Here is a 27,071-nt window from a genome sequence, read left to right as displayed (position 1 = left end):
CCCCGGAGGGAGCTCGAGGGCCGGATTAAAACGTCTGAAGGGCAGGATATGTCTCCGGAACGACAGTTTGCCCACCCCTGCTCCAGAACGAGGCAAGCAGGCTAGAGCCCAATAAGACTACTATTCCCAGCATGCAACTCTCCGCGTCAGATTGCGTGAGGAAGTGGGCGCGGGGAAGCATTGCATGCTGGGATTTGTAGTATCCGGCTTGGGTCACTTAGCTGAACAGCTCGGTTAGTCGCCTCCAGCCGGAAGCTCTGGCTGGGGGTGGGAAGGGCTGGCGAGAAGGGCGGGGTGCGGCGAGGTTTGCGGTTGCCAGGAGCCAGCTGCTCTCTGGCGGGGAGCGCCGCGGCGCGCTCTGTGCAGGGAACCTGGGTGCGCTGGGCCCGCCCGCACTGTATCCACGCTCCTTGGAGCCTCGGAGCAGGTACCGGGCTGTGGGCGGAGTCTGCCCTGGCGCGGGGACGGGGACGCCGTTCCGAGGTGTGTGCCGGGGCCCTGCGGCTGAGGGGTGCGACTGATTCCGGGCCTCCTCCTCCAACCTGAACCTGAGGGGCCGCGGCCGCCACCTGCCTAAGGGGACCAGCCAGAACGGGGGCGGGGTAGCCCGAGTGAGGAGGCGGGGGGCGTTTGGCGCGGGGGATCGTCACCCCGGGTTTAAAATGCTCCAGCGTTATGTGGTGGGGGCGGGGGCTCTGCCCCCCGGGGTCCTGGCCTGACAGCTCCGCTTGTAGCCCGGCGCGTGTGGGGCCGCTGCTGTCTCCGCACTCTCAGGAGGAGGCGAAAACTGATGCGGTTCTCCCCCCCACCTCAGCCGCTGAAGGCTGACCCCTTGCGGGACTTGGTGTCAGGGATGTGCTCGGCGCGGTATACGATGAAGAGTCCCAGTCCCACGGAGTTTGCGTTCTGAAAGGCAGCTGTAGCTGAGACAAGGCTCAGAGGGAACTTTTTAGTTGGGGGAGGGGTTGAGTGGGTGTTTGGGGGTGGGTGGACAAGGCATTTGAGTCATATGGGTTAATGCTGGTGGACTTCACAGAAAGAGCAAGCCTTTCAGGAGGCGTTTGGATGAAGAGGGGATAGGGGCTGCGAGGAAATTAGGAGGCCGTTTGAAACTTAAGGGAGGGGCATTTTGGAAGAAGGCAGGAACGAGAGTGAGGAAAAACACAAAGCATGCTAGTCCTGCCTCTCCTTTTGAGTTTCTTGCTTGGCTGTGAATTTTTAATCTGGATGGGGGTTGCGACCATATCAGCATTGGTGGTGGTGGTTTTGAGTGGAACCAGCTTTATGATTTGTAGGGAATTTCCGGTTTCCATCCAATTTGCAAGAGAGCCTGAAATTTAACATAGGCATTGGGGTTATCATTGCCATAATGAGACCTGATCAGATAAAAGGGAGATGAGGTGAAAGACAGCTGGCCCCAAATAACTTCCTGACCCCAACAATCCTGAAAACAAATAACACACAAGACCAGTTACCAGCTGAGAATATTTTTTTTTTCTTGGCTGAGAAGATTTTAGCACTACTTGTAGAATGGTTGCTTTTGGATTCTCCATCACAGATTCAGTGACTCAGATCTTAATTTCTTCTCTGCACACTTAATAATTTGAGGGCTTTGGTTGAAAAGTCCACATACTTCAGACTGGGGCATTTTGACAGCAGTGGTTCAATCACTTAGTACAGAAGTGCAGTGAATTTATATTGTGGAAGAAAGGGAGTTCTGTAAAAATAGGGAACAAGCAATTCTGGTAGTTGTAGCAGAATTTTCTTCTCTTTCTTGGTTCTGAGCTCATGGACTCAAGCAGAGCAGGTTAATAATTTATCAACCCAGGAATGTATTTTTCCCCTTATATATGTAGTTGTAGGTGGTTTGCATCATAAGTAACTCACAGTAATGTGACACACTACTTCTGCTCACAGCTTCCTAACTTTGGTGTACCTTTCCTCCTTGCAGTCTCAGAATTGCACAAATTATTGTATAGAAGATCTAACAAAACACTTTGATTTGTACCCTGCCCTCTGTAGTAAAGCTGTAATTCCAGTAATGATTCTAATAGCATTACCATTAGGAAACTGGAGTAACTTGTACATGTTGGTTATAATTCCATTTTAGGATTCTAGTAATCTGTGGGGATTTTGTAATAACCATATTTTATATTCGTGAGAACATAATGAGGGGATTGGAAGGAGGATTTTGTGCATTGGTGGAGATATGTCTTTGGGGGAATATGTCATTGATTTATTTGTTTAACCATGTGCTTTGTTAAATAAGGTACATAGATTTAAAACTTGCAAATATCTGTCATGAGATTCAGGTGACGTACAAATCTTTCAGGCTCTAATTTTCATGGCTTTATGATGTCCTCAGGATTCACCAATGGAATAGCTGTACTGGTTCATTATGTACATGTCAGGGCACATAATTATTTGCCTTTTGGTTCTTGCTAGTGCTTCTCAATCACCTGTATTAGAAATGGTTGTTTCAGGTGTTTGATTAATTACAGCACCTGCAAACACATGTGTTTGCCTTCTATTGCTAACTTAAGTGGTTTATTTATAACAGTGCGTTCTGTATTGCAAATCTCTATTATGGTACATCATAATCGAAGGAACCATCTATTCTTGTGATTACATCATGAACATTTATATTGAGCTGCCTATTTCTTTCCTCGCCCAAAACAGCATTCAAGGGAGGATGTACTTTTTGTAAAACAATAGCACTGCATTCATCTTAGACGCATTGAGGGCACAAACAATATAGTTTTGTTTATTTTCTAAACTGTTAGTTTAAAAAAAAACTTACTTACCTTCCTATAGCAAAGCTAGTTTGAGCCTAACCATCTTTATAGTGTTAGTTTGTTTTCCCAGTTTACTCTCAATCAAATGCATGCTTTTTTTTTTCTTCACAAGTAACAATAACAGCATGGCCACCATCATATTTTTAGTACTAGTTTTTCTGATGTTTCACTGCCAAGATTGTAAAGAATGGCTCTGTCAAGGGAGAACTGTATAGAGTAACAAGAGTTACCAGTAACTTGGTACCTCAAAGCCTCTTTCTTTAGCAACTTAAGGTCCCAGTCCTGCTCCCACTGAAATCAATGGGAATGAAGCCCTTTATGAGACAGCAGTCTCTTAGGAACAATTTAATTTGGGGTTGATAGTAGCACAGATTAAAGAAGAATAAGTATTGGTTCTTTTTTTGTTTCTGGTGGCAGAGACAGAAACATAACACATTTTAGAGAACAATTTATTATCTAATTCTGTAAGCCAAGATTGTCATGTATATTGCTGTACTTCGTGTTTTTGTCAGTAATATTTTCTCTATGTGCAGTACAATATTAAGATGGAGGACTATGAGGAGTTCTGTGAAAAGCATCTTGCCAGGATCCAAGGAGAGTCGATTCAAAGGGAAACCTCTTCATCTGCTCAGAAGAATATCTCACTTATTCAATTCTATGGCATTCCTGTGCTTTCACCTCTGGTAAGATTTCCTTGTCAGTTAGGCATTTCTATTAAAAAAGAAGAGGACAACCATTTTTGTTTAGTTATTTCTGTCTCGATAAAATATGACCAACCTTGAGTAGTACAGGAGACAAGTAGTTGTCTGTAATGTTGAGGTTCAAAACCAAAATAAGGGTGGTGGGATAGGGGGATTGTCATGCAATGTAGTACAAGAGGATTTTGTCATTTGAACAAATTAGATTGTGGTGCCTATGACTTGGGGAATGCCTGCTGGATGGACTCCTTTTTTTCTTCCCTTCCTGCTATATCCACTGGTCTTTCTTCTCTAAAGGCTGCCCTTCCCCATTCAATAATACCCTCCTTGCTACAATAGTCCACTCCCGCTATATCTGTCTTGCACCACATCGACCCTAGTGTATTTCATAGACCGAATTCTAACAGGTAGCAGTGGTGTAAATTGTAGTGTAAAAAGGGCATAGGCATTCTTTACTGCTGTCGTTTAACTGATCCTTGACACTACAGCTACTGCTGGTGGAGCTGGAGCAGTAGGGAATTACAGCCATAACATATCAATTTTTTTTTTTAAATATTTTTTACATTTAATTTTCTTTTTGATAAAGAAAAGGAGTCACTGATACTTTGTTTTTCAGCTGAGTCTTGAGAGAAAAAAGGAAATGCATCAGGATAAACAAAAAGCAATTGATGTAGAGATCTGGAAGCAGAATTCCAGGAAAAGAGCTTTACTGAATCGTGTTCGGGAGATCCTGGAAAACGTGCAGGCAAGTTTGATGCAAGGTTTTTTAATTAGTTGTTGTAGACATTTTCATACACATACCAAGGGTCACTGAAGGCTCATAAGTTCCCTAATATAAACTTGCGGTTACTAGCAGTTTACCCTCTTTAGACCAACATTTGCTAGTAATTTATATTGTATGACCTGGTGAACAATTACAGTGAATACATGTAATAGTTTTAAATAATGTTGTTAAGTTTTCAGTTGTGGTCAGTGCTCAATTTGGTTTTTGTAGAAATGAGCTAGTTTTTGTGGTACAGCTGTTGTTTTCATAACACCATTTAAAATAGCTAGCTAGATTTCCTTCAGACTGGTCACTAGTATAAAAACTGTTAACTAGTGACATTACCCTTTTTTCCGCCTGAAACTGTAGGCTAGTGACTAAATTTTGCAAAATAAATAACAGTGCTGGTGTATGCTTCAAAATTTATATTGTAGTAATTTTTTCTTGTGCAATGATGGGACTGTTCTCAGGGGTTAGACAGGTAGATATTTAAAATCAGTGGTTCTCAACCAGGGGTCTGGGGCCCCCTGGGGGGCCATGAGCAGGTTTCAGGGGGGCCACCAAGCAGGGCTGACATTAGACTTGTTGGGGCCAAAGGCGCCAAAGCCCCACCACATGGGACTGAAGCCCAGTGACCCAAGCCCTGCCACCCAGGGCTGAAGCCAAAGCCTGAGCAACTTAGCTTCGTAAGGTTCTCTGTGGTGTGGGACTCTTGGCAACTGCCCTGCTTGCTACCCCTAATGCTGGCCCTGGCTCTTACATGCAAAAAACCAGTAGTTGTGGGCCGTGGAGTTTTTATAGCATGTTGGGGGGACCTTAGAAAGAAAAAGCTTGAGAACCCCTGCTTTAAATTTTTTTTTTTTTAAATAGGCTTCTTAAAACAGTGTAGTTTGGGTTTTTTAGTAGGATGTAATAAAGCCCTTGAACTAACCTACCAGCTAAATGAACACAGTTTGCATTGGGCTTAAGTTTTATTACTGAGGTGGCAAATGTAATCTATTGAGTTTCTTGTATTGTTTACTACTGTGTGCATGGAAACTATCGCCTAACTTGGGATTTGAAAGGCAGACCAGGAGCATATGTTAAGAATACAAAAATAATGCGAAAAGAAAAGGAGTATTTGTGGCACCTTAGTGTAGCTCACGAAAGCTTATGCTCAGATAAATTTATTAGTCTCTAAGGTGCCACAAGTACTACTTTCCTTTTTGTGAATACAGACTAACATGGCTGCTACTCTAAAACAAAAATCATGGTTTGCTTTCTTCTAGACCTCCTGCGGTTAGTGGGCACTTACGTTGACACAACTTGGGCAACTTTTTATTCTTTAGTTTAAATGTGCCTATTGTCAATAGCTGCACTGTTACCTATACCTAAAAAGGACTATGAATTTATACAAGTATACAAACACTGAATGGGCTGTGCACATTTTTTTTTTTTTTTTTTGGTCAGTTGCTTGCCACAGAAAAGTTGATATTTCTTAGCTCTGGTTACATAATAATGAAAACCAAAAAAGTTTTCTTGTATGTCCATAAATGTCATTGAGAATTATGTATGTACTCTTTTGCATAATGCTTCTCTTAATTGGCAGTGGGTGAATCTGAGTTGAAGTATACTTAATGTTAATGCTGAAGTTATTTGAATTACATGTCTGAATAAATACCAATGATACATTTATGTAACGTACTATTAAAGAACAATGTTCAGGACAATTGGCAGCCACAATATTACTTAAAGAATATATGTTTAAATATCCATTTTTCTTTTAATATAATTCTATCGTAGGTGGTGGTCTGATGATGATAAAAACTTCTGACTAAGCCAAATATTAAAATATTTATGTTGCATTCTCCTCAAATTACCTTTGCCAGTTGGAAAGGTCATCTTCTGCATCGTAGATTAGTGTGGTTGCCATAGTTCCATTCTGTTCAAGTTGGAAAATTCATGTTGCATTAAAGTGACAGCAGTCTAATTTTATAGATCAGAAGGCATATGTACTTAATCTTAATTAGAAAACAGAAGGGCTTTATTACATTGAATTGACATAATAACTTTCCGTTTGTCTTTGCAGGTCAGAAAGGTGTCTGGTATGAGTGATTTGGATCAGTGGGAGCCTGAGAGTGGTCACTCTAATTCAGAATCAAAAGCCTCAGATGGCTTCACAATGCTATCAAACATCAATTTGTCAAGTTCTATTACATGCAGTGGTACTACAGATCTTGAAAAAACATTGGAAATTGTGCCAGCTATCCAGATTACATCAAGTGGAATAGACTCAGTTAGAGGCACAGAAGAACATATTCCTCCTGAACAAAGTGAGAGCAACCTCTCAGAAAATATTGCTTGCCCGAAGGTTACATCTCCTGATAAAACACAAAATATGACTACTTCAAATGCACATGTAAACCAAGAGCATACAGAGGTGCCACCAGATGGTGAGGAAGTACCTGATCCTTATGTAATGAGTCTTCAAAATCTTCTGAAAAAGTCTAGGGAGTACATAGAGAGAGAGCAAACCAGATGTAGCTTAAGAAGTAATTCAAAAAGAAGTATTAATGAAAGTCTTTCAGATAAAGAAAATGATGCAGTTAAAACAAATCTCTCTGGGAAAGAGAGAGCGAGGTTTACAGGCAGGAACTGTACTCCTCTGACACTTGATAAACCAAGTCTTAATAAATCAAATATTCTTCTTCAAGGTGCCTCTGCCCAAGTAAATAGCACGAGTACATCAGCTTTACCCAGTTTTTCTAAAGTGGCTATACCTACCAGAGCTGGAACACCCCCAGTTTTGGATTCGGATTCAGATGAAGAGTTTAAAAACACCTCTACCTTTGATAATGACAGTAGTATTGTCAGAAGCCTTACAGGTTCTTATGCCAAATTACCCAGCCCGGAGCCAAGTATGAGCCCTAAAATGCACCGAAGACGTCCAAGACCTTCATCAATGGGACACATAGTTATCAATAACCCTGTCAATGCCTATGAATTAAGCCCTATAAACAAGGGAAGAGCAATTGACTTGATCATACAAGATGCTACTGATCAAACCAATGCATCTGAACCTGTGCCAAAATTCACTGCTGACTTCACTGCAGTTTGTTCTAGCAAAGCTCATGTTGTCAACACGAATTCTTCAGAGACTTCAAATCACATGTGTCAGCATTCCATTAGTCAACTAGAGAGCAAAGGAATGATGGTGTCTTCCATAATGGAGGGAAAGCTGGATGGTAGAAGGCCACACAAAATGGACAGTACTACTTGTACTGCAACTCCAAAATTGCATGAGTCATATGCAGTCAGTCAGTCGATGGTGACTCAAAAGCTCGTAACTATGAATGGAATCAAGCCAGATAGTTTATTAGAAAACACCAAAAGTAATTCACCCGTGGAACTCAATAAATCTTATGATGTAGAAAATCCATCTCCATTACTGATACAAAGCCAGAATAAGCATCAGCAGATGGATACTCCAAATGTTTCTTCTGGAAATGAACAGTTTGTAGAAAATGGTTTTGAAAAAGTGAAACGTAGGCTTGATTTGGATATTGATAGTTCACAGAAAGAGAACAACCCATATGTTTTAACAGATGGAACAGAAGAACAAGAGAAGTGGAGGTTGCAAGACCGAAGATGCCCTATAGGATCCGTTTATTGTAACAAGAATGAAACCTCGGGCAGTAGTACTAATGGTGAGATAACATTTTCTGTAGTCAGCCTTTTTCCAAGTTGGAAAGTTACCTTTAGTTAGAAATTTCATTTTTAGAAAATAGGCCACTGTCTTTCATCTGCACCTTAGTTTTTTGATTATTCCCCTAACTTGTGCATCATTTATGATAAAATGACAGGATACATTTCTGTATTTTTAATCCACTAAACATTGAGTAAGGCCCTGTAGTAAACCAAGTTTTTCTGAAGGTTGCTATAGAATGACCAAAATGATCTTCCATAGATGAAAGTTGCCTCGTTAGAGGCAAAAGCCTTATACCTCCTACTTGATAACGAATGATACAGGAGTATGTGCTTAGGCATTTTCATATAGCATATACCAGAAAAGGTATTCATTTTCTTGTTATATAAAACATTTTTTTATCTGATCTGCTTGCTCAAAATCACCATTTTCTGCCATAACCAGAGTTTTTCCTCTTTGTATTATAAAGTTTTTTGATATTGTTCTATTGAAAATTGTTGTGTATATAATTAGATTAGAGAGATTTTAAAAAAAGAAAAATGAAAGGCCACTGAACAGAAATTAAACAATCATGCCAATAAAGGTGCTTGCTATATCTTGGTGGAACATAAACATGAAAGGAGGAAAACTCAACTGAAAAATAATCCAAAGAAAATTTTACAAGAGCATGCATGGGTTTGTGGGGTGTGTTTTAAATATTCAGCCATTTTTAATCTGAAACCTCCAAAGAGACTGGAGAGATTCTAGCAGCACAGACTCACTGTGCATGTACGGGGACTCTTGTGAAATTTTTAACAACAGAAAGAAAATCTAAGGGAATTCTTGTGTGCCAGGGAAAGGTCAGTAGGGCGCATGAGTGTGGTGAGCAGGACTATGGTAGAGCAGTTTTTTTGAGTTCTTAAAATGTAAGTAAACAGATGCACACTGCAAATAGAAATGTACATGAATTAAAATATTAGCTGTAAGTAACTTCAGTATTACCAGGCTTGGTGGTGGTCCAGTTCAAGAATAAAAATGTCATGTATATGTCTGTTAATTTTTCTCTAATGAAGTCTATAAAGAAATTATCAAAACTGAGTGGAATAAATGTTTTGTTCACTCAATCAAGTAGTCATATTCTTTTCAGAGCTAGTCTCTGCATGTGACCTCTTGAATCTGGGATTGGTCAGTGCCATTTATACCATCCCATCCATGGATATGCTGATCTCACAAACATGAATATGAAATAAAAGAAAAATATTCTACTTCATGTTTTTGTGGCTATACCAACGGTGCTGTATAACACCCAGTGGAAAAATGTATTGAAAATGTAGAGATTTGTTTATCTACCTTGCAGAACACTTAGAAAATGTAAGAATATACGATTAATGCTTTATGATGCGTGTATTTTTTTTCTTTTCAGAAGAAGAGATTTTGAAAAATAAACTGTTGGCTTTTGAAGAAATGAGGAAGAGACTTGAAGAGCAGCATGCACAACAACTATCAGTACTGATAGCTGAACAAGAGAGAGAACAGGAGAAATTGCAGAAGGTGGGGGAACAAGATAGGAAAATGCTAACATGAGATGTTTAGGGTTAACTGCTCAACTTGCTATTTCAGTATAAGGAGCTGAAACCATATAATCTTTCTCTGAATGTCATACTCAAGATGGATATTTGTAATAAATCTGTCTGAATTTGTGGAAGCTCTTTGAAAAATATGATTGTGTGAAACCTTCTCTGAGCTTCCATTTTGGTCTGGCTAGCAGCATTTAGAGCATTGAGAAAACTCATGCGACAAAAACAGGAGGCTTAGGACTATTCTCTGTTTTAGTATAGAGATGAAAGGGTATTTGCAGGAGAGAGATGTATAATAGATGCATGCTTTTGTATCAAACTGCAAAAGGCAAGAGATGCAATGGGGACTTAGACATCCTGGAAAAGCTAGACAATTACTGCACAGTCAGGTATTGACTTACATAACATCTTCATGATCTATTAAAATAGCCAAAAGGGATAGGAAGCCAGGTGTGTATATTATTTGGGAAAGGCTGAGCTCTCCTGGGTTTCTTACAGTATATTTATTCAGCACATCTGTTTTAAGTGCAATTACCCGTTCATTAGCCCGTTAGTTTATAAGCCGACCCCCAAGATGGATAGGTAAAAATAGTAAAAACTGTATGACCCTTTCATAAGCCGACCCTATATTTCAGGGGTTGGTAAACTTTGGCTCCCAGCCCATCAGGGTAAGCTGCTGGCGGGTTGGGACGTTTTGTTTAACTGGAGCATTCACAGGCATGGAGCCCCTCAGCTCCCTGTGGCCGCGGTTCGCTGTTCCCAGCCAATGGGAACAGTGAACCACTGCCACAGGGAACGGAGGGGCTCCATGCCTGCAGACACTCCAGGTAAATAAAAGGACAGTGTATTAGATATTCAATTCAATGATTTGATAGAGTTTTAAATCATCAGATTTTGGTGTAGACCTGTTTATAAGCCGACCCCCGCTCTTTGATGCGTCACTTTTTTACCAAAAATATGCGGCCTATGAACGAGTATATACGATATACTGTTTGTTACATAGAGATTAATGGAAATTAAGATGCCTTTAGATCAGTGATTTTTCAACCTGTGGTCTGTGGACACGTGGGGGTCCACAGCCTATACCTAAGATTTCCAAAATGGTCTGCACCTCCATTCAAAAATGTTTAGGGGTCCGCAAATGGGAAAAAAGGTTGAAAACTGCTGCTTTAGATAGTAGTTAAACTGCCTATGTTGTATTGAAGCTTATGCCAAGGTACAATTAATTGCTTGCTCAAAATGTATTTAAATTCCATTATGTAGAATCAAAGATCTGGTTTATTTCAGACTTTTAATCTGCAGGAGATAGAAGAGCAGGAGAGAAGGTTTAAAGGAAAGAAGAGTGCTACAGCAGACATAGAAATACCCAAAATGACCATTAGCAGTGGGATGGAACTGGAATGGAGAAAAATAAGCGAAAGTGGCTTGCTGGAAACAATGCTGACTCAAGTGGAGACAATCCATAACACAAACTCGAATAGCACTGGTAAAAGTAGGGGGCAAATAATTATTAAAAGCTTACTGGGCACTTTAAAGCAGAATATAGAAAATGTACTGGCTTGTTCGTGGTATTGATGATGGCAGCATCTCCGCTTCTTCACTGGTTGGAATCCAGTCTAGGCAGGAAGTACTGAAAGTTAGCACCTTACAGCTGTTTAGCAGTCTATGTAAAATGTATTAGTGGTCTTAGCAGGCTTATGTCCACTTTGCAGGATCGGAAACTACTACTGTAATAAAATTCTGAAAGTATCTTCCTTGGTCATATGCCTTTTGGATAAGATCTGGTACAGTATCATTTTACTATCTGACATGCCATCTGTCGGGGACTTTTTCACACACTAGCATAGTGGTGGACCCTTTCCCACTTTGATTAGGATTTTTCTGCATTTTGAACAAGCATACGTGACATAAGAACATAGTGCATACAACACAAGGGAAAATGCTGGCAGCAATTTTAGTCCAATGTATGTCCCGATGTAAAGTAAATTCAAGAAAGATTTGGTTTTAATAAAGAATGTTAGCTGCTATCTCTAAGGTGCCACAAGTACTCCTGTTGTTTATTTGGTTTCATAGAATATCTCTGTACATTTAAAAAAAAAAATTGCAGATGTCATAAAACTGTGTGTGTGTAACTGGTGTATGACGTGTAAGTATTTGAATAGTAGTTTGTGTGCACAGGCTTCCTGTTGAGTACTCATTTGTTTAATCATCCATTCTCTTTTCATATAGGTTTTGCCAACACTACCATGCCCAGTAGTTTTGGTTCAACAAATGAAGCTCCATTCTACCTCTGGGGACCATCTGGTAGTGGAATGTCAAAAATATCAGCATCCAGGCTTATTAGGGCCAGAACCAGGTGGTCTCAGGTGTGAAAATTAAATTGACTTAAACTTCTCTCTTTTTTTTTTTTTTTTTTTTTTTTTTAATTTGCTTAACCATGTAATTCTTTCAGGACAACTGCTACTGCAGGTATGCATTAATAACTTCCAGTGCAAAACTACTAGTTGATCCACAGTTTTTAGATGGATTTGTACTAGCAGACACAAGAAGAGAGCTGAACAATATTTTTCTCATTGCAGTACAGGCAAACTAATCATGTAACCACATCTTTATTCTGTTAACCAAATTAATACTGGGGAGTTCTGGCTAGCCAAAGTGTATTTGGCAAAATTTAATACCTGGCTGTTAATACAAGATAGGTGTACAGACATTTTTGTTAAACAAGTTGCAATCAATTCAGTTTAATTTATTTTGAGAAATTAAAATTCAGAACTTTTATCAGAGTTGATATTAAAGCAAAGAAAATCTCTTAATTTTAATTTCTTTTTATCTCTTAAAAGGCCTTCAATCCAGAGATGCAAATGAAGTTCAGTAAGATCACTGCCTTGGCAAAAGGATTTCTGACTCGTAGGCTCATGCAAACAGAAAAATTGAAATATCTTAGGCAAACCGTAAAAGTAAGGAGATAACTGTAAAGATGCTTGCTTTATGCATTCCCTCCACCCCCCTCCTGTTGGTTTCTTCTGCTTCCTTTCAGATGACAAATTAGATCTAGACTTTTTGCCAGAGCACAAAATTCATTTTACTTTCAGGATTAACTAATGAAGTTTGCTTCATAAGTAGTATAGCTCTATCGTTTTTAGAGAATGAATTAAGTACCCAAAACATAGTTGTTAATTATTGCATGCTGTGTGCATACCACTTTTTTATAGTGTCCCAACAGAACCTTTTCTTGTGCTTTTTTTGAAGTGACCTATAAACCATTCTAATACAGACTGAAGTTGGATAATTGTTTCTTAGATATATTCTTAATATATCTAGTGTGCAAACTGTTAGTTGAAATGAACCTTGCATGGCAGAATATACCTTATTCCAACTTTCATATCTGCTGTTTTAAAACTTTTTTAAATCTAACTATATGTTTCCTGGATCCTGAGTTAGTACGGAGGTTTCCTGTGTCAAACTTATGCTGTGATTTTGCAGCTTCCTAAATATTCAAATAGTTAGATGCTAAAATTAGGGTCATCAAAGGTATTTGTTTAATGTCCGCTATCTGCCCCTCTGTCCCTGATTAATTTCATATGAGGAGAGGAAGCTAAGGACAAGGGAGTGAGAAGGGAAAAGAGAGATGAGTGATTTACCCCTGTCACTGCTGTTGCTCAGAAAGACAGCAGTAGGAAAAGCTGGTGAAGTGGAATGCCATCTCTATGAATTTGAATATTTCTTAGGTCTAAGGTGTAGATTTAGTATTAGTTGTTCCCGTACAGCACAAGTGTGGAGAATGGTGTGTGTGTGTGTGTGTGTAGGCACAAAGTAAAAGATGTTGAATAGGATACGGTGTATAGGGGAACCCAATCTTGCAATAGTGAGAATGCTAAGTTACTTCTGCTTTGTTACAGGAGTAAGGCCAAGGAGGAGATCGTCTAAGTGCCCCCTTTTTTTTTTTTTAAGAGGGTTATGGTTAAATCCATGTCTGTTTAGCTACCCACCACTCTCTGCCAACACTATCCTTTTCCTCTGAACTTTTGAGATTAAGGAAGCAGATGTATAAATGGTTTGAGATTTACTTCCACTCAGTGTGAAAGATTATGTATTACGCTTAATCTTTCTTTTTATTTTTTAGGATACTATGGAGTTCATAAAAATTTTTCAATCTGAAGCTCCCTTAAAGAGAGGAACTGTTTCGGTGCAAGATGCATCCCTACAAGAAAGAGTGATGGCTCAAGTAATGTATATTCTAAGCTTTTCTTTTATAATTACTCCATCATTGTAAAAGAGAAAAATTATTTTATCTCCGACAGAGATATCTGAAGATTTCAAGGTCAATATCTGAAATAATTTTAACTATGGCCATTTTGTACTGACACAGAGGGTTTTAAAATTTAGTTTCACCAAGAAAGCCTCATGGAAGCTTTGATTTATTTCAGCTGCGAGCTGCGCTGTATGACATCCATGATATATTCTTTATAATGGAAGTATCTGAAAGAATGCATATCCTGCGTCATGATCGTGAAGTTCGCAAAGAGAAAATGCTGAGGCAAATGGTATGTTCCAAGTTTTTATCCAGTAAGAAACACTTAAAACTAGGAAAATGTATACTTTTGTCACGAGGTTAAATATCTGTTGTTAGTGATTGGAGTAAGATACAGATTTTCTTTTTTTCCCCTGACCCAGTAAGAAATATAAACCTTAGCTTTTGAAAACAATTTTCCTGATAATTGTGTGGCTTTAGCTGTGGTGCTCCAGTAGTTAAACTTGTTCAGAAAGACTCCAGTCTACAGTAGGGACTTGGTGCCTGGATGCTTCCAAAGTGTGTGTGTGTGTGTGTGTGAGAGAGAGAGATGATGGAATTAATTTGATAGCAAGAAAAAAGGTACACATAAAACTTTTTTTATTGGTTTTGTTATTTTAAATTAAAGTTTGGAATGTTAAAAGCTACATCACCATGTAAACTAAAAAGAGCTGCATTAAATCTTTTAAAGCGGATTTTATAATGAAAAGTGCCAATCTTTTCATTAAGGTGGGTCAGATGGGGCAACTGTAACAAAAGTAGTAACAAATATTAGTATCCACTACTGTGTTTCTGTAGGCTAAAATAAAGACTCCACGAGAGAGAGTGACACTTTCGACAGCTACGCAGAAGTCTCTGGATAGGAAGAAGTACATGAAGTATGTATATATTTAATATTTTTACTAGAGAGAATTGGAACGAAGGGAGTTTTACTTTGAATACAGCTGAATCTTTTAGCAAAATAGTTTCTTACAGATTTTGAAAGTCTCATATTTGCTAGAAAGTCTTTTTTATATGTAAGATTCCTTTTTACATAAGGGTATTGAATTCTATTTCTTTATAATGGCATTTTTTTTATATAGACATTCAATATATATTTGTTCCCATGCTGAAAACAACATAAACACTCCTCATCTTGTTCTCTGTACCTACTGACTGTTCTCTAATTCACTCTGAAGTCTAATCTCCAGAATCATGGTTTACGTTTATCATTGTCCAGATACCCTCTGTATTTGGCTGTAACAACTCAAGTGAATCACATTACTGCAGTTAATGGTGCTGGTGACATAAGCAGGTGACATTCCTGCTGTTAGCAGTAATGACCCAATGCCGCACCATGGTTATAGGGGACTCTCTTCCATGTGAGATGCCATCCTTTGGATAAGGTAAAATTTGCCTGCTTGTAGCCAATAAAATCCATAACCATTTTTGAAAAGATTAGTGGTTGCCCCACTCCCGTGACAAAATTCAATATAGGTAGCTGCATCCTGCCTACAAAAATTTCCTCTAGTTCTCGGTTGATTTGATATAATCTTCACTTTGTCCTGAGCTATGTGTAATGTCGCTATGTGCTGTTAAGATGCTGTCTCTGTGATGAGTGAAGTGACTCCTGTGTGACTAGTCTGTACTTGGTTTGCAAAGTGTGAGTGCTGTATTTTTAAATTATTTTCATGGCTTTCTCCAAAATTAGCTGTGTATGATAACAAATGCATGCATGTTGGTAGGAGTGCCTTATGGCGTAATGGAGACAATTGCTTCTGTTTGTGTTGCAGTTGGAAAGTGTAGTTTGTACTGTACATAATTTTGCCAAAATAGTGGCAATATTACTTAGGTGGCTTCCTTTTATTTTTCTAGCTTCTTGTCTGACAATTTTTATAATTTTTTCTTAAGAAATGTTTAAAAAAATGTATTTGGATACTTAGACTTTTTTTTGTTTCATTAGGGCTTCAGAAATGGGAATGCCAAATAAAAAATTAATCCTAAAACAAAATACTCCTGAAGCAAGGTCAGTGAAAATGACTTGTTTGTAATTTACACTAAAATGTTAACAGTTTTACAATGCTAGGTCTATTGACTGCTTGCTTGCCACCAACTAGTCACCTGTCGTCATTGCCCCGGGTAATGAAGAATGCACAGGGCTAAACTATTATATGAAAAGTTATTAACTTGCCTACAGTTAATAAATAGTACTTTTCCAACTTTAGTTTTTCAAGATTAATATCCTCAAACATGACCCTTCGTGTCTGTTTGTGTTTATTTCATTCAGTCCGTCCTGTTCCCAAGTTTCTCAAGTGTTAGGTGCACTGTTTTTTTGAAACAGTATGATATTGTTCTTTTCACTTCCCCAGACATGAACCTTCATGTAGCGAGCTGTAGAAACTTGTCAAAATGGGGGTTATTTAAGAAGATCCTCAAGCTTCAGTAGCATTCTCGCCTCTAGATTGTAAAGAGACAGGTTCATGTCTCATACCTGGCCTATTTTATACTCTGTATTAATAAACTAGTACTGAACTGTTAAAGGTGCTGCCTTCCAGATAACGTCTGTCTACACTAGAGAATATTGGCTAATACCAGTTCAGATGCTCAGAATGCTTGTAAAATAGCATGCAAACATCATGCTTGTAAAATAGCATGCAGTGTTTCACAGGTATGCCCTCTACTGGTATGATAGCATCATCTTTGAGCAAATCTTAAAAATAGCTTTGCCCACTTAATTTCAAACTGTGTCAGTGCGAGTTTGATCGGAAACCTGAAGCACTGCAGCTGCACTGTTTCAGTTGGGCCTCCCAGGGCAATCCCATGACGACAACTAAGAGCCACTGGTCATGTCATTCCCAAACAAACATAGTTATATACAAAATTTAATGTAAAAAATTACAAAAATAATAAAAGCAAGATCTGTCTTCCCAAGGACCAACGTATGAAGTTGGTGATGCTATTTATTGTGAACCCCAGGCAACTCTGTTGAGCAGCAGGTGCAGGGGCAAGTTATGGCCTCTGCCATGGCACGTGTGTAGTTCTGCCCCCACAATGTGTGTGTGTTGATCTACAAGCAGAAGCAAATAATTCAAATAAACCACTGGTGGGGGGGCAGGAGGGCAGCATCATAGTAATCAGTGAAAATATTTATTACTTGTATGAACCTGCTCCAGGTTTCTTATCGGAAGTCTTGTGATAAGTACCACAACTCAGAGCCACAGCAAATGTAGGAGGTGGTGCTGTGTGTGGGTTCACTATACCAGGGTAATAAGTGTATGCACACAGAACTGTTGCAATAACAGTTGGCGCTAGAAATGCGTAGCAGCTATGTTTCTAAATTGAAACAGTTCAGTCCTTTAGTATAGACACCTGTAAAATAGATTACTTCTTTCTGTCTCTGAAGGCTGTTTCAGTGCTTTTCTTGAGTTTTAATGGTTGACACGCATAACTGGATGCTCTCTGCATTAGCAACATGTAACCAAATACTGTGCTGGCTTCTTTGGGATACTTGGAATGTGGAAGGCAATATATAAAAATAAAACTTGTTTAAAAACAAAATAAACAAACAAAACTAATACAGATTTTGTTTTTAACAGAGTACTTCAGCCAAATCAAGGACAAAATACTCCAATTCATAGGCTTCTTTGCAGGCAAGGGTAAGAGTACAGTATGTGTTTTAATGCACAACTTAAAGGTTGAAAGCAAATGCAGTATCTGAGTCAAATAATTTCCAAGTAAGATCTACATGCACAATGCAAATATTGTTCAAATGCAAAATGGCTAACTTCTTAAATTTCCTAGCTTTTGTTTTTCTTATACTGTAAGGGAAAAAGTGCAGTGGTCTCATACTCTGTTTTTCATTTACACTGTGTTCTGACATCTGTATTTGTAACATTCATTCCATTAAGTTTTGCTTCCACTCACTGAAAATGAAATATAATTTTATAAGAAACATATACCTCCTAAATAATGCAACGTACTCATTAGATCAGTTTCTTGAATAGAGTAGTAAGAAAAAAAGTGTGCATGGAGAGTTTCTCCTATAAATGTATATGCATAACTCCTAGTAATGTTAATAGGAGTTTCACATGTGCAAGTTCTGGAAGAGACTCTACTGTATCACTTACAGTTGTTTTCATACCACGAACAGTTTGATAGTGTGTTTCTTTATTGGATACAATCTTTGGATTTTAATGCAAGTGACTTATTAACTCTTTTATATTTAATTAGAACCCCTAAGACCTCAATGAAGGGGGTTGAGCAAAATAGAAAGAAGTCCTCAGAGAGCAGAGTGCCTAACAAGGCAACTTCAGGTGTGTAGAAAATGGGTTCTTGGATCTCTTTTTAAAATGAAGATATGAGTGAGTTACTAGTATCAAGAAAATTTAAATGGGATATCGTGTTTTCCTTTTCTTGCTGCAGTAGCTTTGCTATAATGCACTTTTGACTAAATCAACCATCTTCCTATATATGTTTATAAAAACAAAAAATGTGAGTAACTTAATAGTACATTTTCAAATTCTATAAATGACATGTACAGTTTGATTACTGCTTATATTCCTTCTCTCACCAAATGCCTGATTGCCAAAAATACGCAATTTTTAGTAGCATATGTAAAAACGCACTAATCATAAGAGACCTGCAGAACTAGAGTAGATAGATCTAGACTCTGACCTAGATATTTATATTTTTGTGCCATTTATTCCTATTTCTTAATATATGTAAGACTTGTCCTCAGAAACTAAAACTCAGAGGTCATGACATGGATTTTCAGAAAATTTACCAGCAGGAATATTATATGAATTCCCTACTTTAAAACATCTTGTAGGATGCTATGCTGTACATTAGATATTAACAAAGAAGATTTTATGACCCTTTTTTCCTCTGATATACCCAACACTGTGCATGACAGTTTTAGATGAGGGGTAGTCCAAGTTCCAGATATGGAGTTTAGTAGTTTGTTTATTTATTAATAAAAAGGGGTTTGGATGGGATGCCTAGCTATTCATAGATGTGGTTTTGTCCATTCCATGCCTTAACAAAACATTAGTGAAGCAAACATTTTCTGATACTTTTCCACTTTAAAACTTGAATGTAAACAGTTGTGATTGATTAAAACTAAGTAAAATCTTTTTACTCAGTTGGTCTTTGTCATCTACTACAGAAATATGATTTAGGAACTTAATTCATGTAACTCACTTCTAAAATTAATGCATTTGTATGGTTGGGTACCAATGAAAAATTAGGAACATCTGGGATCCTATTAAGGAAGGAGAACCATAATTTTTTGGGATGCAACAAGTGAGCCATAGTACTCTGTTTGATTTTTCTATCCAATCTTCTTGCTGTATATAGGGGGAAAATTCAAAATCCCCACCCACTGCTCAGATACTATTTAGCTAATGAGAGCTGACAAAAACACAGGCCAAGGTAGGCAGGAATTGTTCAGACATGTAAGGTCACTCAATTAAAATTACAGAAACCACGCTCTGAGGAGTCAATGTATTCTGGCCTGCTTACTTTAGCTAATCGTAACTTGGATATCATGACATTTTGATACTCAGCAGTGAAAATAATCCCATTTATGATAATGGCTCCAAATTTTGTCTGGCCTGCCTTCATGGCCCTTTGATGAATTGCTGTAAAATGACTGAATGTCTCATAATAGCCATTTTGAACTTCTGACAGTTGTTTCTAACTGGCTGTATGGAGGTGTGGTTTAGTTATGCTACATAACTAATCTCCTTATTTCATCTAGAGTGTTTGAGCATCAGTGTTTCCATGACATTTGTAGTATCAGCACCTCCATGTTCTTCCAAATACAAATAATAAATCAGGCAATATCCATCTGTACTAACTTAACAGCAGTGCACTGAGAGATCATTATCTGGAAGAAGCCCTAACAAGTGTAAAAGAAATAATCTGAATATTTGTGCAGTATTAAAAAAGCTTAAACTTGAATTAATATATGTAAATAAAACTTGCATTATGTACATGTTCAAACTAAATTGAATAGTTTACCAAATTATTTACAGAATAATTAATTATTCGATTATAAAAAACCCACCTTGAGTTTGGAATATAACAAACTGTTTTCAAAAGATGCACTGTAAACTGTTTAATGTGGGCAAGGCAACAAATTGTTTTCAGGGAGTGGTCATGCCCAAATAACTAAAATCTTAAAAAAAAAAAAAAAAACTGAAAGCTAAACAAATTCATGTACGTTCTTTTATTTTATCTTACATTTGTGAGTGTGCTCCTGAAAATGAAGATTCAGCACTGGCTTGGTGTAGGCATATTTCTTTCCATAACTCTGCTAGTGCATGTCAGTACTGACCTAAAACACCTCTGCTGTTTTAGTTTTTGACATTCCTTAAGCACAGACTGAAAATGACATGGTGGGTTTGTTGGGTTTAGAATGTGGCAATCGGACTTAATCTTACTTCTGAGCCAATCAGAACTTGAATGCCTATCACTAGAAGTGAAATGCTCATGTACCAACCCATCTACTCTTTCTTCCTCTTTTTTTTTTTCTCTGACTGTCATTTGAAATTCCATCTCCAAAGCTTGGTCTTCCTCTCTCAATTACAACCATTGATTGAATATCTTCTCCCCTCTAGTACGCAAAATAATTTTTCATTTAGGACCACTAATTGAACACTTCTGTTTTTGTGTCCTTCTTTTGCTTTTAATATTGAGCTTTGGAACAAAGGTGAATTTCAAATTAAGTGTCTATGCCTTTTGCTAGTGAGTTTAACTCCTCTAATTCTGGATCTACATGCCCACTTCTATCTTAGTTAAGAGAGAAGGTTTTTTTGTTTTTTTTAAACTGGAACATCTAAACATACTGGGCATGTTTTGAAATCTAGAGTTGCACTTCTGCTGAACACAGCTGGTACACCTGACAGCAGAGAAACAATAAATAGCTTTTACTTTTTCCATCAACTATGTAGGTTGGGAGTATAGACTAAAAGCCAAAACCTTAAGGAAATGTCCTATAGAAATTACTAGAAAAGGAGAAACTTTTTGTAGTTTAGTTTTTGCAGTTGTCTAACTACCACATACACAGACATTAATATAGAATTGTATCTCTTGTATATATCCCTTGAATTCTATACAGGGTTAAACTATAAAAAGGTGAATTTGTAATAAATTCTGTGGACTCGTACTAAATTTCTATATAGCCCTATTGGTTTCATTCCTACTGAATTCTATAAGACTTTTCCATAACGATAGGTAAAATAATCTTTCTATATACTCTGTTTCTCTCTCACATACACTCATGGCTATTCTTAATTGATTTGTAAATTGATTTTAATGGGAAATAAGACTGCTTTTTGTTTTTTAAAGGTAAAATCCAGATCAGTGGTGAATATATTCAAAACTGTCAGTTTATTTCCTGTAGGTAGGCTTTGATCCATGTAGTGTGCACATGAGGGTTGAGAGAGTAGTGTTGTGGCACTGTTAAGGCACCATGTTCATCAGCCCTGTTACTTCATCTTATTGGACCATGGGTAAGCTGAGGGGTGCAGGCATTGCACGTTGCTGGGTCAGCAAGAACATTTTTGTGATGAGCTGTGAGGGATACTGATGTGGTAAGACCTTTAGAATTTCCGAAGCTGCCTTGCTCTGTTTCTTCTAAGTGCAGCTCTTAAGCGCCTATAAGTACCCACTTTTCCTGGCTGCCAGTAGGAGTAACAGAACATCCTAAAAATAGCATCTACTCACATCATCCTATTCAGTGGATTGCATGCAAGTACCTAAGACCTGGTCTTTCTCCACTCCTCTTCCCACCCTTTCATCTCACTGCTGAGCACTGTGCATATTTCGCTACACAGGTGTCTGGAAAATGTTGAAGTCTAGCCCTTTGCCCAGTAGCCTGCAACAACTGAGCCATTAATCTTGAAACATGCTTGTTCCCAGCATGATAGAATTCTTCCAGATTCACAGAATTGACATATCTCCCTTTGGAGAGGCGTAAGCCAAAATGTGACTCAGATTCTTAGTATAAGAACAACTCTGTTTGATGGCTTATATATACAGTACTTAAATTCTGGTTATGAATTTCAACTCAGAGACCTCTAATAAGTTACTCCTGAAAAGACAGTTCAACTTTATTAGGATTTGAGTGTTCTCTGACTTGTATATTTTCCCTGTCTTTGTTCTAGTCTGTTTAAGTCTATAGTCTCCTTCTTGACATTGATGTAACTCCTTAGGTAGTTTTTCTAGATACATTAGAGCTAAAGGGAAAACATACCTCTTAGTGTATGTCCACCTCACCTGTTCCTATAGTAAAATCTGTTAGAGGAGCTTTGGGGAGGAAATCTCCAAGAGGATCTCTTCAGAGTTCCTTCTCTTGTTTGTTTGGTGGTGGTGAGAGGAGGGTTTGCCTCCTCACCCCCTTGAAATAAACTGGATGATGTTGCAGGAAGCCAAGGCCATCTTCATGAAGGTGCTCTATTTTTCCATCCCCTCCATCATATCCATTGGAGCTATGCTACCAGGATGACCACTCGTCTGCAGCTGCCTTGGTGAAAGTGGGGTAGAAGGGAGAGTTGATTTGTGGAAACTAAAATAGAGCCATTGGGAGACGAATGTGCACCTTGCTCCTGATCTACCAACTGCTTCCTTCTGACCTGCTCAGGCTTCACTCCTCACCCTGTGTGGACTCCATAGGGTGGGGTGAAAGGGATGCTGTGGAGGGGCTGAACCCCCATTCCCTTTTACATGCAGAGAGTTTCCTCTGTGCATGGATATTTGGGGGTGGGGGAGATCAGGCCCATAAATAACTTACTGAAATACTACAATTAAAATGTAAGATGCTAATGTATTTAGGTTGTGTATTTATGCTTTGCGTTGTTCTTGCTCAGTCTGTCTTTCTTGGGTGGTTCTTAAGATACTTCTGCCTTTGAGGGTGGGAGTTAGGGTGGTGAGAAAGATTGAGTTTTTTATATTTGTCTTATAGGGATGTAATATAGTAAAATGATGGTAGATATTCATTGTATAATAGTGAAGAGTTAGGCAGTTTGGAAGAGTTAAATGATCCATAGTAGCTTAAAATGCTTAGCTAATTTTATGTAATCAAGTGTTATAGAACAATATAGAAACCGCCATCATTTCAAGTTTTCTAATCTTTTTAAAATTTATATATTGCAGTTATAGGTGTTTTGGAGTAGCAGGAAAGCAAGGGGAACACTTACTGAGGAAGAAAATGCTATAATGTATAGTTATTTACAAGCCTTTTTACAACTCGAATAACCTGTTTTATTCATTTTAAGGTATTTGAGATATAGAATTATGAAAAATATTAATTTTAAAATACATCTATTTAAAGGCATATTTGAACAAGTTTGTGTATTCCTGTCCTTACATTTTTCAGTGTTTATTGGACAATTTTTTTATAAAAAGAACAGTTACAATCACAGAATGTTAACTTTTTGTTTCTGCTTTATTTTTAGGAGTATATGCAGGAAGAATCCAAAGAAAGAAGCCAAATGTTGTGACAATTTAAGACGACAGCACTCACTCGGATAAAAAAAAAAAGGCTATTTTAATGCAATAGTCTCTTCACCATTGGTTCAGATCTTGCATCTCCTATATGTATGCTTTGAATTGACAAACATACACATCTAACATAACATTTTGCATATTTTAAGGACATACAGTAGATTTTTATGGAATGATGTTAAAGTAATGGAGAAGGCTACAAATAAGTTCAGTTCTTATACTCATGAAAACAAATTGCATGGTACAAACCTGTTAGGTATTCAGATTACTGCATACATATGTTCACGTTCAAAATGCTTTGCTATAGAGAAGAATATAGTGCAACATTATGTTTGTTTGTATCTTTTTGCCATCTCTCTGACTTATTCTTGTATCTATCATGCACTTTTTTGTACTCTCGGAAATATATTTACAATTGCAGTTCAGGCACGGTAGTCTGCATAACTGATTTCCTATATGTGTACCTATTTTAGCCTTTTACCCTAAAATTAGAGAAGTTACACAAAGAAAAGATGACTTATTCAACTGTAACAATACTGTGTGTTTTTCCTCTGTGTATTTGTTTGAGAGCAGCATCGCTGAGTGTATCATCACATATGAATGTGTTAACCTGTCAATTTAAATACTAATGACTGATATTGTTAAACTCATTTCTGTTGACTGTGTTTCAGACATGGACCTGAATTAATTGTTGGCATAAATGTGCAATTCCATGTACATGAATGAAGTCGCCCCTGTTCACACGGGTGGTGAATTTAGGCCACTATGATGAAACATTCCAGGCAATTTTTCCTCCATACTGTTTACTGCATTTTCTAATTCCAAACTATATTTTGATCAAGATGAAATATAATTAAGATGTAGCAATTCTATGACACTGTGTACAAGAGTTCCAGAAGGAAAGACTTTGTTTGCCGCTTCAGACTTTAATTGTCCTCAGCAGTCATACAGATGACTGTTTCATACCATTGTGTCTTACTGTTTTATTTTTGACATTCCTAGATCTACTTTGTCTAAACAAGTAACTTGGAACAGTTTTTTTTAAATAAAAAAATACTGTCATTAGTAATAGATCCAAGCACTGAAGCCATGCTTCCATGTTCTGAGTCCCTAAAACTTTGCAAGACTTAACCTCCAAAACACATGCTCCTGTTTGCCCCTGTCTTTTTGGCTATTTCAGCCATTATGAACATGCTTCTTTAAAGAGAGGCTGCTTAGTAATTTTAATCTTGATAATGAGCTTCTTTGAAACTTTCCTTGGTTTTCAAATAAAATAGTGAAAATCTTTCCCCTGTGTATATCCATCCTTAAAGGCAGGTATTATTCAGTCAATAGCATACTTATGTATCCCCACAGCTTTAAGGGTGGTAGAGAGGAGGACTGCTTAAACAAAATAAAGGGTACATATTTAATAAAAATGTCAAGTTCTACTGATTCACTAGTATAAATTTGCTATAACTCTTAACTTCAGTGCAGTTAATCCAGGTTGGCATTGGTATAACAGCAGACTTGACCCAAAATATTGTCAATATTCATTAAATATCTCAATATAAAAATTAAATAGGTGGAAGGAAAAATGCCTTAATACAAAAATGCATTTATGAATTAATAGAACTTGTTTGGGGATGGCCTTAAACCTACAAGTTATGGTTTCCATCGACAAATCAGTAGCTTATCCTGTACCTTTTGTTGCATTATTATAAGCAAATGTTACTTATCATGCAGTATTTTAAACTGAGCCAGACATGTACTTGAAAAAGAGGCAATACTAATACAAAGAAATATTTAGAGGATTAACAGACTACTCAGTGGTTGTGTACTGTGGTCTTATTTGAAGGCTCTGAGGCAGATCCTCAGCTGGTGTTAATTTACACCAGCTGAAGACCTGCACCTATCTGTTTAAAGGTTATTGTTCTTTAGTTTCCCACCATAATACAAAGACTTATTATGATAATCTGAACTTCTTGGATTTCTAGTCATTTTCAAAACGTTATTTTTGTTCTTAATTTTTGCATTACTCTACTGTTATCAGTCTTTTAGAGGAAAACATTTCAAGAGTAACAAAGAATGACAAGTGAAATGCATCCTATTTTATTAAGAATTCTAGACTACCTTGAAGTTGGGAACTTTAGACTGGCTTACTTGCTGTTGTTTGCTAGTGCTAAAAATTGATTGTAGATGTTTTCTGTACTTAATTGGCATTTGAGGCAATACGTAAAAGTAGGCTTAGTCTAAATATTTATTTTAAAAATGAATGTTCAACTTTTGTTGAGGTTTCTTAACTAAACCTTTTTTACTTTAAGACTGTTTCAAAGTTTGTGTACTAAAATATCATAGCAAAAAATTTTTAACTTTCATAAGGCCTTCTTGACAAGTGCCAGAATTTGTTTTTGTAATTTGATATATTTTTATTTATTTATACATATTTAATTTTCAATTCACTTTATTTTTGTGGAATGTAATGTCATTATTATAATATGAAGTGTATTTATTTTTTGTACTTTAGTTCATTTTCACCAGTCTTGCCCCTTTCATTAAATATACTGCAAAATAAACTTTTTAATCTTTAAATATTTGCATTTTTTCTGGATTAAATGCATGAGATAAATTCAGGAGAAAGCAGACTTGAAATAATACAGGGCCAAGCGCATCCAAATTATTTTGAAATCAGAGCTGAAATTTAAGAAGCAGCAACATTATAGCTTCACCAATTTGATATGACACTGCTTCCACAGTCCTGCATTCCTTTTACACTTAACTCTTATAGACTTCAGAGAGGATTCTGGTTGCTTAAGGGTCCAATCCTGCATTCTTTAAATTGCTGCTTGTTCTGAATGATTAATTACAAAATGTGGGAGAACGATGCAATATGAACTATATATATTTTATATTTAAAGCCAAAGACGAGACTTACCTAGCTGTGTGGTATTCATGGTGAGCTTATGGTTTCCCTTCAATGCTCTCTGAGCGGCACTGTAACTCTGCCAACGAAGACATACCCTTAAAAAGTCGCTAAAAGTTATTTACATATTTTATAGACTGTGTTTGGGATATATTTTAGACTTTGTCTGGTGTTCTGCTACTTGTATCTTTTTCTGAGTTTTCATCACCCTGAATTTACCATGATATTACAGCAGAGACTGATAGGACATAAATCACTAGATAGTCTTTCTTTCAGTGAACTATACCATTAGTGACTGATTACACTAATGACAAACATACTCCTTGAAAAGCCTTCATGCATCAAGCAATGCTAGTGTGTGTGTGAGAGAGAGAGAGGTGTGTATGACTGTAAACTGTTAGTTTCAGAGATTTTTTTATAATATTGAAGTTTTAACAGGTTATTAATCATTTCCATGTAAGATACAACATGATCATTTACACTAGTGAGCTTGCTTTTTTGTTTGGAGAAACATTATGCAGTAATATAATCTGATTCAGAGATATTTTACATCGGACTGTTCTGAAAAGGCTTTCAAGGGAAGTTATCAATAAGCAAGGAGAAGAGGCCTCCTTTCCCTATGATCTTTGTTGTTTTAGTACAATCCTATCTGTAAATAGTCAGTTTCCAACACAAACTTCAAGAAATCTTTGAAAAGTGACCCAAATTTCTCTTGTCACTTTCCCCACTAGTTTAGGTATGAATCAGAAAAAGACAAACATTGGCATACTCAAAACCACACCCACCCCCTTGGATACTTTTTCTGATTCATACCTTTTTATTATTACTCTTTCTTTCTTATCACTAAAGCAAGTGATATATAATGAAATACAGTCCTAAAGATAGTATGTAAAAT

General features: G+C 37.4%; 1 protein-coding gene across 7 annotated transcripts; it reads left to right on the top strand.

Moving 5' to 3' along the window:
• The first annotated feature begins 286 nt into the window (after nt 1-286).
• Nucleotides 287-25,817, top strand: CCP110 (centriolar coiled-coil protein 110). 7 transcript variants are annotated; one of them, XM_074965356.1, is made up of 15 exons: nt 287-427; nt 3,329-3,478; nt 4,110-4,238; nt 6,325-7,942; nt 9,344-9,471; nt 10,785-10,989; nt 11,727-11,863; nt 12,338-12,454; nt 13,621-13,722; nt 13,925-14,041; nt 14,587-14,666; nt 15,731-15,793; nt 17,364-17,423; nt 17,998-18,080; nt 23,226-25,817. In XM_074965356.1, the coding sequence occupies exons 2-15, from the start codon at nt 3,341-3,343 to the stop codon at nt 23,276-23,278; spliced, it is 3,030 nt and encodes a 1,009-aa protein (XP_074821457.1). In that variant the 5' UTR covers nt 287-427; nt 3,329-3,340; the 3' UTR covers nt 23,279-25,817. The 7 variants fall into 7 exon arrangements, with proteins under 7 accessions (XP_074821457.1, XP_074821460.1, XP_074821459.1 ...); XM_074965359.1 differs by having other exon boundaries at nt 288-483; nt 10,800-10,983; XM_074965358.1 differs by having other exon boundaries at nt 288-483; nt 10,800-10,989.
• Nucleotides 25,818-27,071: the final 1,254 nt, after the last annotated feature.

The sequence above is a fragment of the Natator depressus genome, chromosome 10 (genome assembly GCF_965152275.1).
Source record: "Natator depressus isolate rNatDep1 chromosome 10, rNatDep2.hap1, whole genome shotgun sequence".
Lineage (NCBI taxonomy): Eukaryota > Metazoa > Chordata > Testudines > Cheloniidae > Natator > Natator depressus.
This window is presented reverse-complemented; position numbering and strand designations above follow the sequence as displayed.